A 13,878-nucleotide genomic window follows, 5' to 3' on the forward strand; every position below is an offset into this window, starting at 1 on the left:
CTTTTATTTTTCTGTAACCAGAACTTGACTCCTGTTGACCCCCATAAGCTTTTCTGCATGCTATCCCCTCAGGCAGCTCCTGAATTCTCTCCCCACTCTGTGTTCGGTTTTTCCTATTCTCCAGTTGAGGGCACCGGAATGAAGATTGAATCGCGACACCAGTGAGAACTGAAGAGACAGGGCTCCCCACAACTGCCCCCTTGGTGTGGCTCTTTCCACTCGCTGCACCTTCTGCAGAAACTGCAGAGGTTACTTTGTAACCTCCCCTTTCCACTTTACATGAGCATTTCCGTGTCGTTAAGAATATCCTCATACATAAACCTTTGTGTACTTTTAATGCTGCTTTTAAAGATACAGACCAGTCATATTACTGATCTACTGTAGATCGTGTTCTTCCTCAGTGATGGCAATATGCTGATGAGAAGAGCCCCACCAATCTGACAACACGTATGTCAGCACAGTTAAGTCTTTCATCACCTGGCCACCAAGATACACAGTAGCTCTGAGAACCCAGGGCTCAGCCCTGGCTGGTGTAGCTCAGTGGACTGAGTGCAGGCTGCGAACCCAAGGGTCCTAGTTCGATCCCCAGTCAGAGCACATGCCCGGGTTGTGGGCCAGGTCCCCAATGGGGGCCATGTGAGAGGCAACCACACATGGATGTTTCTCTCCGTTTCTCCCTCCCTTCCCCTCTGTATAAAAGTAAGTTTTTAAAAATCTTTAAAAAAAACCTCAGGGATCAAAAACTGGAGTGAAGCAAAATGAAAAATTTGCATAGTGAAATTATAGCCATGATTTAAATTATGAAACATAGTAGCCCCATAGTTTTACGATACTTCCTTTAGCTATATGTTGCAAATTGTTTAAAATGCTCAAAATTCAGTGTCAGCATGTGAACACAAAATTCAGTGCCGACTGCCATCATAAAAGCAGATTTTGTGAGGGCTGCGCAGACGGTTGTAACAGGTGTGCCATTTTCAAAGCGCACTGAACACACACCTTACAGTCTGAGAGTTAGAAAACCTTATCAAACCAAAATGAGTAAGCTTAAGCTAAGCCACTCTGTAGTTAAAAAGCAAAGCTGGCATCAAGTGAAAACTGTAAACCAACACAGTGCAGCCCTTTCCTCAAAAACTGGGATGGTCACACTCTCCACATGTGGCATTAGCCTAATGCTTGAAAACCTCAGGATGCTGAATTAGAGTCCTTAGAAAACTTCATAATGTATCAATTTTGGTTTATGAATGCCACATTTTCCTAAACTTTAATCACCCCTTGGGACTGCTATTAGAGTGGGAGAAAAGCAGCTGACCTTATTTATAAGACATGACTTTAGAGCAGAGGCCCGTGGCCCCGGCCCCCAGGTCTGCAAGACGCTTCGTGGGGACACTGATGAATGGACAGTGTGGGCAGACGGTGGCACTGCCCACTGGTCCTAAAGCACAAAGGCCCCTGAAAACAGAGCACCACCTGCGTCGTCAGGAAAAGGCCGCTCCCTCCTGTAAAACACAACTTTCAGCCTGAGACCCCCAATTCCGTCCTAATGTCCACAGTCAGCCATCTGTTCTGTGGAGGTTATGAGCAGTGCAACTTGCAGAGGGTGGATGGACTCATTAAACAGGTGTTTAATGCTCAGCTGTGCCCAAGTATTTAAGAGGCGTAGACAAAATCGGGAGAATTAGAATCTGCAGGTGGAAGCTCTGAGGAGGCAGACTGGAGCTCGAAGTCCAGTCTATCCTGCCATTCAAACTTCAGTCCCCAGGGCGGGCTGTGCGGCATGGCAGACGGTCTCTACCTATTTAGTCACGGCAAGGCGGCCGGGTAGGCGGTGTTTGCACAAAGGATCCTGCTTTGGGTGAGAAACCAGTCTCTTCAACTCTGAGAGGAGACTCCACAAATCTAAGACTTGACATGCTCCCCATTTCGGGGTCTCCCTGTCCCGGCCCCAGAGAGGAAGGAACTGCAGGTGTGGGGGGAGAACGACCTCAGGCGGCACTGCGGCACTCACAACTCCTAAATGTACGAACGTTTAGGTAACATGTTTGAAGAGAAATTTCTGGATGCCATCCTGTTTCTTTGTAAGTTATGTTGTTTTCTTTTTAATTACCAAAAAATATTTTATAAGGAGTCAAATGTGATAATACAATTTTCTTTATTAAAAATAATTTACAGCATCAATAACATATACACAATTGTCATCAACTGAACTTTGCCTCCAATATATTTCTATACAATACTTAACATTATTGAACTTAAAACTGTTACACTGTTTTGTTGGCTTTAAATAATTGACTGCAGTTACTTACGTGGGATACACGGTTTCACAGACACGCCGTTACATGGAACGTGGATAGAAATATTGGCAGTCAGGCTTCCGGAGAAGACCACTAAGAGCCCAAGTCCGTCTCCTCCCCCTTTTTTACCACTCCAAATGAAACTAACCACCTTCTCCTAAACCACAAGGCAAAACAGACGTGTCTCGTAATTGAACCACAGGAAAATGTCAGTTCCTTTGTCCCCACCCTGCCCCTCAGCACTGAAAGGGCAGTGCACACGACACTGGCTGTGACTGTGACCAGCTCAGGTCTCAGCAGTCCCCCGTCGCACCACGGGCCTGTGCGCACCAGTTACACGCGGAGCCATCTGACTAAAGGGGCTGTGGAACCCGCACTCAGATGTCACCCCGGACACCTGGAGATAAAGCAAGGAATAATGACAACTGTCAGCCTGGGAACTTCAGGTAAAATAATGGCCACTTGGTGGCTGGATGCCATCCTCACTGATTTCATTTTGCAGGAGTCACTGAACCCAAAAGCACGACACCCGGGGGCAGCACCACGCGCCGTAATGGGACAGCGGTCGTTCTCCTTCCTCATGGGGCCAGGGCACTTCCTTTCCACAACGTCTGCTGCTGTCTTCCTTAAACACAACGTTACCCAGATATAGTTAACAAAGCAGACAAGTAAAACAATAAAAACCAACAGATGCCACATGTTTGCAGTTATAGGGTATACACTGGGACATACACTGGGACATACACTCACGATCCCCCCTGCCCCCAACTGATAACCACGCTTCCAAGCTTTTTGGTTCACTGTATGTGAGCAACAGATTAGAGACCCTCGGTCTGTCCTTGAAGGACTGGATTTGCTTACACTGTTGCTGGGGCAGGCAGATGGAAATTTCCAGGTAACTCATAGCTAGTTTATCACCGTCATCTCCAGGACCAGTGTCTTCTGAGGACACCTGCGCCCCGCCCCCGGGCTGAGCAGTATAATGCGCTTAAAAAAAAAAACAACACAGACGCCCCACCCTGGAATTGTCATTTCATCAAAGCACATCCCAGGGATTCAATCTGGAAATTCTCCGCCCCTACCTCATGTTTCCGTGTAAATGAAGAACACGTGCACTGACAAACACACAGAATAAAATATCAAGAGCACAATTTGATTCGAAAGTACCACAGAAAGTAGTTATATAAAATTTAAATAAAGGGAAATTATCCAACTCTAGCCCATCTAATTGTCTAAACATGTATTTGCAGAATATCGTGAAGACTGTATGACTGATTATGTGCAAAGGTCTCGGTGGTCTCCACCCACTGGTTTTTCTTTTGCAACTCCAAATGCAGGGGAAATTTTGATTAATGATACCTAAAATATCAGGTCACAGGAAGTGACAGTAGCACATAAAGTGAGCAAAATAACCTAATTCAATTAAAATGATGCCAGCTGAGTCCTGCCAGAGGTCTCCACAGCAAGTAAACGAGCTGCCCAGGGCTGTGAATGCAGCAGTGCCGCCATGCCAACCCGAGCTGCCCCGTCAGGTCTGGGCTCCTGCGTCGGGGCAACCTGGCCGGACCTCGCAGGGGCTGCATTTGGGGCAGGCTCCACCCCTCGCAGCACGAAGGGGACTGAGGGTGCCCTGGCTCCTGTCACAAACTAAGAAAGCCAACTACACCAGCAGGAGTCTGAAAAGGAACTAACATCTCAGGAAGTCCACTTACAAGTCAGGTTCCGACCTCCACAATGTTGGAGTCTAATCTGGCCTCTTGTGTTTTCATCTCCTCCTCTCAAACCAACAAACAGTCGTTACAGTTTCATAGATGCAAAACTAAACAAACAGCTTCAGGAAGGTTACTCATATAAGAATCTTCAACACAAGCTCAAATTCTGCCTTTATGTACAAAACGGTCTGACAAACACCCCTCACACTTCCCAGTCTCTTCCACAACACACTTCACACGTCGGTTTTAGCAATGTTAATAGCACCATTCGTATATTATTTAAATCAAGATTTCATTTCTGTCACGATGTGATTCATAATCAATTACATCCGGGGACGAGGGAGGGGAGCGTCCAGGACGGTCTGCAGCTCCACGGGGAAGACTCCTGGCTCCAGCACAAAGGCCTGGTGTGTGGCTACCAGTCTGGAAAGGTCTCCACGGTGATTAGGTACTATGAGAATTTTCGTGCCACAAAGTTTAATAATCCTCCGTGTTTGTACAATGTTATTTCCACATCATTTTCAAATGAAGCAATCACGCTGAATGTTTTCCCAGAGCTCGTCTGCAAACAAACAACAACATCTCAGTGGTAGCATCTCCCAAGCACCACTGAGTGGTTAAGACCGCTTGTCCTCACAGGCAAAGACGGCCCCTGCCACAGGTTCTGTCTGGGAAGCTTACTCCTGACTCAAGACGCTGGGAGACCCAGTCGTGCGCCTCATCGCTCAGGAGGGAAAGGTATCCCCACCCAGATTCTATGTGGTGAGCACCATACCACCTAGCGCACTGAAGTCAAGTCCCTGAGAGTCTGACTCAGCAAGCCAGGAGAGCAGAACTCACTACTCACGTCCGTCTCACATTAAACACTCCAGCACAGAGCACCCGCCACCCTGTTCCTCATGCCCGAGCTGTGAAGTCTGTGCTGCTCCAACCTGGGGTGCTCGATTCTGCCTGTCCTCGGGAGCGGCCCACATGCCCAGATCCCAGCCCGCCCAGGGCAGGGGACTGACAGCAGTACAGCAGCCGGGCCCTGCTTCCCAGGATGGAGTGCCCGCTGCCTCCTGCTGTGGCCCCGAGGCCTGTGCCAACAGGGAACACGGCCACCGCACGCTCATTAGGTCCCAGCTGGCGTGAGTGTGCATGTCAGTCCCACGGCCAGTCAGCTCACAGCCATCCATTTGCACACACAGTACACAATGTGTGTTTGAGAATCGTAGATACCTTCACATTTAACGTAACTCGGGGAGACAGCTCTTCCGGAAACATTAATGAAAACGTTTCCCGGCCAGAAAGGCCCAGGGAGTCTGCGTTCTCTCCCGGGAGGAACTGCAGTGGAGCTATGCCGATTCCGATCAGGTGGTCTTTGTGAAGTCTCTCGTAGCTTTCGGCCAACACAGCTTTCACACCCTGTAACAGACGTGAGTTTATCTCCTCCAGCCATCTCGGAGAGTTGCTTTACTGAGCATTTTAAAGAAAAAAAAAAATCTACTTTTGGCCTTTAGTTTCTATAGAAACTCTTAACCTAATACTCCATACTGAAGGGTGATGCTGCATCACAGCACTCACGGAAGTCTCTCACACTTTTCTGCATTTAAAGTAGGTGCCTCATGGCCCCCCGGTGTCTCCCCACACTGAGAACTCCGTCAACGGGGTGGCTGCCAGGACCCCACAGAGGACTCAGGGTTTCTATTTAATGAGGTGGACGTAATGTTCGTGTTCGTCAGCACTCCCTCTGGAAATGCCACGAGAACAAAGGGACACAGAAGCTATGACCCCGAAGAAACCACGGCACGAGGACCTGAAACCAGAGACCGACAGCAGGCAGGCCTTCGTCCTCCTGCAACATTCAGCTGGTGCAGGAGGCGGGTGGCCCAGGGCCTCGGCGCTCGGCACAGCGGACGTACGCTCCTCCTCTGGGGAAACTGAGCTGTAGGCTCTGGACCCATGTTTCTCAACTGAAACAAATTCCTGCCCCCAGCAGCCTTTTTTAGACATTTCTCCCAATCCCAGCTTCTTGCTCGTGGCCCACACAGAATTCCCGAACTGCAAACCTGTGTGACCCTTTACCGTACACACAGAAAGGGTCAGGGTCCTTAAACACTGAGCAGGGACTGTCGCCCCCAGGGAGTGCCGCCCGCCTGGGAGAGCGGAGCTCCAGAGCGGGACAGCAGGCACCGAGAAGGCTTGGGGAGGACACCCTGAGAAACAAGGGCAGTGCTGACGCCTGCGTCCTGAACGGGTCTCGGTCCTTGAAGAATCAGACCGGCCTCAGAGGATGCTCGCAGACTCGGATACACAGGCTGGCTCCGCAGGAAGAACACAGGTCCTCGCACGACCGTCTCCAGTGAGGCCGGCCGGCCGACCAGGCCCAGCCCACACCCAGCCCTCCCGATCTGGTTAACATCCGACTGAACGAACAAAGATCACCAGACATGCGAGCAAAGCCGAGAACATAAAAAACAAAGACTAAAAAAACTTCAGGAAAAAGAAAACCTATAGCTATAATTAATATTCACAACGGTTATACATAATCTCTCAGAAAGATGAGTGAGTCTGGTGCCCCCTTCAGCTCCTGAGACTATCTGCACTTTTGGGGGCAGCAGATTAGCTTCAAGGAGAACAAAGTATGTACAAGTGTGACAGTTGTGGGGTTGTGTCTGGCCAGCCTTTTCACAACCCCCAGAGGGCACTCGAGAGCCCCAGATGGCAGAAGACCTGCCCCGTGACTGTGCCCACCCTCGGGCCTGGCAGGGAGCCGGGCTCAACTGTCTCCTGTTGGGAAAAAAAAACAGTAAAGCTTAGCCCACACTTCTGAGTCTGTTCACCCCGACTAAGCAAATCCAAGAAAATGAAATGAAAAGGGGCACGAAAACCTACCAGTGGGCACAAATCACTATCAAAAAGTAATATTTTAAGACAGAATCTCCTTTCCCTCTACCATAAGGGTTTCCCGAAATGAGGAAAGACTGGCGTGGTACAACCAAATCCAGACTGTCGGGGCAACTAGGCTAGCACAAACTACGTACAATCACTTTTTAAAGCCTACGAATGTTATGAGATCTAAGTAAGCACAAAAACCCAAGTGAGTAAAATACACTTTGGTAGGACGCTGCTGACGAATATTTAAATCTCTGAAGTTTAAGAAGGTGAGATCTAAGAAGAGATACCAGCAGATGCGGCCCTTTGGCAGCCCAGTCTCTGGAATTCCCAGACCCATACTTCTTCCCCGCCAGGATGATCAGTGGGATGCGTTCCTTCTGGTACAGCTCTGCAGCCTCGAATACATCCAGCTGTAGGTTTGAACAAACACAAAAACTGTTCGTGGAAATTCTGATTTAGTCAGCACTCATCTAAACGCTCTGTACACATCCTTACCGTCTGTCCCGACGGAAAATGAATTGTTTTGGGAGCTGGTTTTCCAATAAACTTATTAAAAAGCTTGACGTTTGCGAACGTGCCCCTGGTCATCACAGCATCGTTGCCTCTCCGGGCTCCATAAGAGTTGAATTCACGAGGGGTAAGGCTGCAAGAAAGGTGAGAAAGCCAGCTTTCATTTCAGGTGGAAATCAGGACACCTTCTGTGTCACCTCATGGGCGCAGCACAGCAGGGAGCGCACAGCGGTACGAGCCTGGGCCCTGCACCGGCCTGTGTGGCCAAGTCACGAATGCTGCTGCGTCTACCGTCACTTACCAGGTTATTTTAAGCAGCCTCAGGTACCACTTTTTTTAAAGTCAGGGAAAGTTTATTTAGAGTCACAGGGCAGAAGTGAGCTGTAGAAGAAAATGGCTCAGGGAATGGGCCTAGGACAGAAGGATGTAAAGCTAACCCGCCGTGGGGGAGCGGAGGGCGGGCAGGCAGGGCTGTGCTCCCAAGAGGGAGAGGGCGCGGACACCACACTTTAACTGCACGTACGTCAGCATGTTTCTCCAAAAGATACAGTCTCCTAAAATGCTACCTTAAGAATGCAAAAGAGGAATCACAATCTCTTAGTATCAGATAGTCAGTGAGCACCCAAGTATCTGATTTTCTCCACGTCTTTCTGGTGCTGATTTGCTCAAATCAGGGCCCGAATATGGACCATAAATTCACCCAGTTGTTCTCAAGTCTCTTTTAGCAGCTACGCCGACCCCCGTCCCCTCTCGCGCTCCATTGCATTGTTTCTCGCACCCCTGCGGGGCCAACCCACATCCGTGTGATCGTTCCACGTGCTGCTCTGCACCCCCCCGTATTCTTACGAACTAGACGCCTGCAGGGCCGACCCACATCCGTGTGATCGTTCCACGTGCTGCTCTGCGCCCCCCGTATTCTTACGAACCAGACGTCAGATCCAGTAACTTGATACAATCTGTCTTTTGATTTGATACCGGTCAAGCTTAGTCTCATGGATGTACACTTTATAGTCCACAAAACATTTAAATTTCACGCCACAACAACAGGAAGGTGGTTAGAACCCAATCATCGCCCTTTATTTGGTAGGTCGAACCAAGCTGACTTTTCAGCAAAGTAGCACTGAAAAGAAAAACCTTTTCCAATGAGTTTTCTACTTAGGTTACAAGGGCTCTATGTACAACAGCCATTTCGATCTCTAACGCTACAAGCAACGGCAGGGACAGCCAGTACAGCAGGTACTGTGTCAGCCAACAGCATTGCCACCCAGGACAGCACGCACTCACGGGAGAAAGGGACACGGGGAAGGGGGGACCCCCGCACCGGTACGCACCCTCTGTTCGTCAGGTACTTGGCGGCCGCGCTGCTCCTGGAGATGCTGCCCGCGGGAGAGATGTGGTCGGTGGTGACGGCGTCCCCCAGGTGCAGCAGGACATGCGCGTTTTCGATGGGTGGGGGGGCAACTGGCTCTTTGGTCTGAGAGGTTAAAGGAAGGCGGAGGCGTTAACTTCCTGGGGGATCTGCTAGTTCAGAACAGCCTTTACCACGTGTGGCAGTAAAACCATACTTACTAGCTTGTCAAAAAACGAGGGACATCTGATGTAGGTGGACTTTGAGTCCCACGGAAACAAGACTGAATCTGGGGCTTCTAAGGAATTCCACCGTTTATCTCCCGTCTGTGAGTGTGGTTTGGGTTGAGAAAGAACCAAAAGAAAGATAAAGTGAGTCAGGAGGCGTATGAAAATGATCGCGGGAATAGAACAGCGCTCAGGTTAGAGTGGAAAGAGAGGCCGCATCCATTTCCAAAGACAGGGAAGGCAGCGCAGCTACGGAATCGCGGCGTTCTGAGGAGGAGCAGATCTACGCATGAAATGCCAGGCCAACACATTTTCAGGAACCCCAGAAGTTAAGTTTCAGTATATACTGAGCATGAAAGACTATAGAATTAAAAAATCCACTAGAGAATTTATAAAGATCCAGACGTGTTGCTCAAGAGAGAGCAGGCATGCTGTCCACCTCTCAGAAGAGGACAACAGAGGAAGCCCGTGCTTTTCCAGGACGTCTGTCCCGCGTCCCTGCTGCTCTGTGCCCGCGGGCCCTGCCCTTCCCACCGTCTGGCCTCTGCACCATCACTCTCCGCACTCCCGCCCTTCTCACCTGCTGTCTCTGCCCAGGACACGCCACACAGAAGGAGCGACCTTTCTGGGACACTCCTCTACAAGAGGCCTTCCGATGGCGCCCCTTCTCACTCCATCAAAGCCTGCATTTTTACAATGGCCCAAGGTTCCCTCTCAGCCCTAGTCGCCCCCCCCCCATCACTTCCTGCCGCTGCTCCTGCCTCCTGGGCAGCAGCCACACGGCCCTCACCAAGGCTCCCTCCTGTGGCCTCAACTCCTGCTGCATGGCCCAGATGTGATCGTGTTCGCCTTCTTCAAACTTAGCTCAAGAGCCGTGCTTTTAGAGCACACCATACAAAACCACAAGTGACCCCCAATTCTACACAATTGGTCCTCTTTGCCCTGGTCCATGTTTCATAGTATGCACCACCATGTAACAGGCGGTACAGTTCACCTGATTATTCGGTGGGCTGTTCACGGTCTGTCTCTCCCCAAGAAAATACTGTGTTTTGTCCCAGGTACACAAACACAGAGTAGGTGCCCCATGATTTTTTTTTTTTTAAAGACTTTACTTATTTATTTTTAGAGAGGAAGAGAGGAAGACGGGGAGAGAAACATCAATGTGTAGTTGCCTCTCACACGTCCCCTACTGGGGACCTGGCCTGCAACCCAGGCACGTGCCCTGACTGGGAATCAAACCGGGGACCACTTGGTTTTCAGCCTGCTCTCAATCCACTGAGCCACACCAGCCAGGGCCTTAAATATGTTAAGTAAGGAAATGCTTTCTTTGTCTGCACGTTTCTGGAATGCACTTAATAAATCGACGTCATCGACAACCTCTGAGGAAGAGAAGCAGATGGCTGGGGGCAGGGTGGGAAGGACATTTAGCTGTCTGCACTCTTCTCTCTCGATTTCCGCACTGTGTAAACGCGAGTGACAAGGGCAGTTCCTCCGATCACACCCATGGCCGAGGTGGCCGGTGTAAACGCTTGCTGTGCCTTTCCAGTGAGTGCTAACAGAATCAACTCCAACACTAAGCTATCCTCTCCGATATTAGGCTCCAGATACAAAACGACTACCACTCATTCAGAACTGTGTATTCAAAACAGTGGAATTTGCATTAGTACTCTACTCAGAAGCAAGGTGTATGAAGTAAACACCGCCACTCTATTGAAACAAACGAGATTCTGACCTCTATTTTCTCTTTTAACGCTTTAAACAGGGATAATATAACTTGCTCTTCCTCTATCTGATGAACCTCTTCTCGACTAGGCCAAACATCACGTAGGTAAATATTCTTGCCGGTGGGGTTGGTACCTGGTTAAAAAAATTAGAAAGTTAAGATTTAGTATAAAAAAACAACTCCCTCGTGATGTGCACGTGTTTTCAGAGAAGCCAAGGAAATTATTCAACAACAGCGTCCTTCAGGCTTAAGCAACTGGGAGAACTAGTTACTTGGGCATCCTGTATTCTTCCCATGACACGAAATCAGAAACTACACTCTAGGGCACGGCTTCCTGAGACGATTAGAAGATCGGTAATCTAAGAAGCCTTTCACATACAACAATTGTGTCACAGACACCACACCTGTGCGCAGGTGTGCAAGCTCACGTGCGAGGAAAATGCTACCTAGAGGCTCCGTCTGGAAGTCGATGTCCACGGTGCCGGCTATGGCGTAGGCCACCACCAGGGGTGGCGAGGCAAGGTAGTTGGCACGGACACAATCACAGAGACGGCCTTCAAAGTTCCTGTTTCCAGATAAGACTCCACAAGTGACCAAGTCACCCTGAAAAAAAAAAAAACACACACACAAATACATTGAATTCAACAGATGATACTATCTGAATCATCATAAAGCAATCTCAGACATTACATTTCTCATGGCAAAAGCACCAAAAAAGCCTATTAACGATTCTGAGGCACAGACTATTAATCCTGGAAGTACGCTAAAAAAAACTCCTTATATTTTTAAAGAATTATTTCAAGAACCTAAAAATGATTCTCCTAATTATTTTAAGATTGACAAGTGACTCTTCCCAAGAGGAGCAAGGAGTACAGAAGTAGGGACATATCGACATATGCACTCTGTAATTTAACGATAAAGTGTCGTTAAGAGAGCCCACGGGGATGTCTCCCAGCGCCTCGCACGTACCTCTTTCACTGCATTCAGAACTGCTTCTGATAAAGGCGCTGTGTTCCCCACGCACGTGGAACAGCCATAGCCAACTATTTCAAACCTGTGTTTCAGAAACAGTCGTCACTGGACAGAACATCGCGGCCCAAGTGAGGAAAGGGCAGATCTAATCTTCTGTTCCCACCGCTGTGTAATCAGATCTCCCGACAGACCCAGGACGCACCTCCCCCGTCAGCACGGTCAAGTCCCAGCACCAGACCGACCCTCAGGCATGCCACCGACCGCACACCAGCCTCTGAAGGGCTCAGGTACGGTGGCTGCTCCCGAGGGGCATTGAACCACATCTGACGCAGAGTCTGACTACCACACTGCACAGGAAAGTTCCTCAGATACCCCTCACTAGAAATAGAACTTGACCATTGAAAAAACTAGTACTGCACTTCCTTCCAAAGGGGCTGAAACTGCCAAATGCCCAGAGGACCCGCTTCCCTCTGACACGGCCCCAGAGGGGCCCGTGACTGCACGATCTGCTCGGAGACAAACTCTCACCTCTACACCAGCAAGCCAAGGACAGTCCCTGACCAGGATTCCAAGACAACAGAACTAAAGCTTTATACATATAACTCTCAAAATTACTTTCTACTACTCTCCTAAACCCAAAGAAACACACAATCGATCAGTCTCATAAAGGAAATGATGATTTACGTGAGTTAGTACGTCCTGAGGCACACACCGAAAACACAGCTGGCACTGATGACTTTTTAAGAGTACACAAGAGTTGCAAATGTTATTTTCTCCAAAGTTCAGATGTATGCTTAATACACCAACTAACCTCATACAACTTTCCCGAAGACAAGTTACTCAGTCAGTAACACAAGTGGTGAAATTTCACCATCTTCCGGAAGCTGACCTACGCAACTCAGGGCAAGTATGGGCTCCAGGGCCCCATCACTTGCACTGTCTGCCGCCGGCCGTGCCCGTCTGCTGGCCCTTCCCCACTGGAACTGGAGACCATATCTCCTCTCACCCACACACCGCGCTCCACACCGATGTGCCCAAGCCAGGTCTGCTGAGGACAGGGCCTCAAAGACTGCACGGCCACGGCAAGGCCACCGCAGAGCCGAGCACACTGCTCTCCGTCCGTGCAAGGTCCTGGCGGTGGCTTCGCTCCCCGCTGAGCCCCAGTACCAGCATAAGGAGCAGTGACTGTCACTTACCCGAGCTTGCTCAGGTACGGTAACACCCCGCTGGAATTGAGGTAATGCGTAACCATCCCACTGCCTGGAGACAGACTGGTTCTTATATACGGCTTAACACGCAGACCGGCTTCGACGGCTTTTTTAGCCAAAAGGCCTGCACAGGAAGCAAACAACAATCATCAGGGTGGCATCTCTCCCTCACGCTGCAGGAGGAAGCAAGAAGGGTGGATCAAACAGGTGAATGTGCAATCCCCAGCAGGATAAAAGTCCAGATTCATAAATTTGCTGTCATTTTGTCCAGTTTTGATTTGCTCCATTTAACAGAAAAACCTGCAGCAGGCCCAGAGGCCTCCACACTGTAAGTGAAGGGACAGCTGACAGCCCAGCATCGCGCACGCGCAGCAGCTCTGCACACACAGGAGTGAGGCCGCGGCAGGCCGGTCGCGGTCTTCCCTCCATGCCCACCTGCACGGGCTCCGGCGCAGGCGTGGGAAACTCCTACCAGATTATCAGGACACTTGCTAATTAACATTCTGCTGTGTTAACAGAAGCAGATGTGACCTAAAACTAATACACGTGTAAGTTATACTGCAATAACATACCTTCTGTGTAATAAGAAAATTGGTAACAAATCAAATTTACAATCCTTGAGGCCTAATTACAATCGCAGCAAGTCCTCAGTGTCAAACACAGACACCAACACCATGTGCCATGCACAAACCCGAAGGTGAACACAACAGAAAGTACAGGTGACTCAGGAGGAGACGGCATGCAGCCTGAAAGCGCCACCCACCTGCAGCGAGCATGACAGACGGGTTGCAGTTATTGGTGCAGCTGGTGACAGCTGCGATGACCACGGACCCGTGCACCAGCCGGTAGTCACTGCCTTCGTAGTGGAGAGTGATGGCATCGTTCTGCCTTTCAGCTGCGATCTGGAAGCCTTTGAACCCAACCTGTGGAAATGCGCACACACAGGTAAACTGAACGTGCAGCACACGCAGAGGAAAAACGACCGACGGGAAACACGACTGCTGGAG

General features: G+C 49.7%; 1 protein-coding gene across 2 annotated transcripts in view; it reads right to left on the reverse strand.

Annotated features, from left to right (window-relative positions):
- Nucleotides 1-2,132: 2,132 nt before the first annotated feature.
- IREB2 (iron responsive element binding protein 2) overlaps nucleotides 2,133-13,878 on the reverse strand; it is a 31,316-nt gene continuing 19,570 nt past the window's right edge. The window contains exons 12-23 of one of the 2 annotated variants that reach the window (XR_006655616.2): nucleotides 13,635-13,794; nucleotides 12,860-12,995; nucleotides 11,661-11,745; nucleotides 11,138-11,294; nucleotides 10,701-10,825; nucleotides 8,963-9,067; nucleotides 8,725-8,867; nucleotides 7,379-7,526; nucleotides 7,171-7,293; nucleotides 5,225-5,410; nucleotides 4,004-4,565; nucleotides 2,133-2,916 (exon numbers count right to left, since the gene is read on the reverse strand). Coding sequence is in view for 1 of the 2 variants with exons in the window: in XM_024561674.3 (XP_024417442.1) it covers nucleotides 4,455-4,565; nucleotides 5,225-5,410; nucleotides 7,171-7,293; nucleotides 7,379-7,526; nucleotides 8,725-8,867; nucleotides 8,963-9,067; nucleotides 10,701-10,825; nucleotides 11,138-11,294; nucleotides 11,661-11,745; nucleotides 12,860-12,995; nucleotides 13,635-13,794 (1,479 nt within the window). In the remaining variant the exon portion in view is untranslated. Of the gene's footprint in view, nucleotides 4,566-5,224; nucleotides 5,411-7,170; nucleotides 7,294-7,378; nucleotides 7,527-8,724; nucleotides 8,868-8,962; nucleotides 9,068-10,700; nucleotides 10,826-11,137; nucleotides 11,295-11,660; nucleotides 11,746-12,859; nucleotides 12,996-13,634; nucleotides 13,795-13,878 lie in introns of both variants that reach the window. The other variant, XM_024561674.3, reaches the window with a different exon arrangement.

This window comes from Desmodus rotundus, chromosome 10 (assembly GCF_022682495.2).
Source record: "Desmodus rotundus isolate HL8 chromosome 10, HLdesRot8A.1, whole genome shotgun sequence".
Lineage (NCBI taxonomy): Eukaryota > Metazoa > Chordata > Mammalia > Chiroptera > Phyllostomidae > Desmodus > Desmodus rotundus.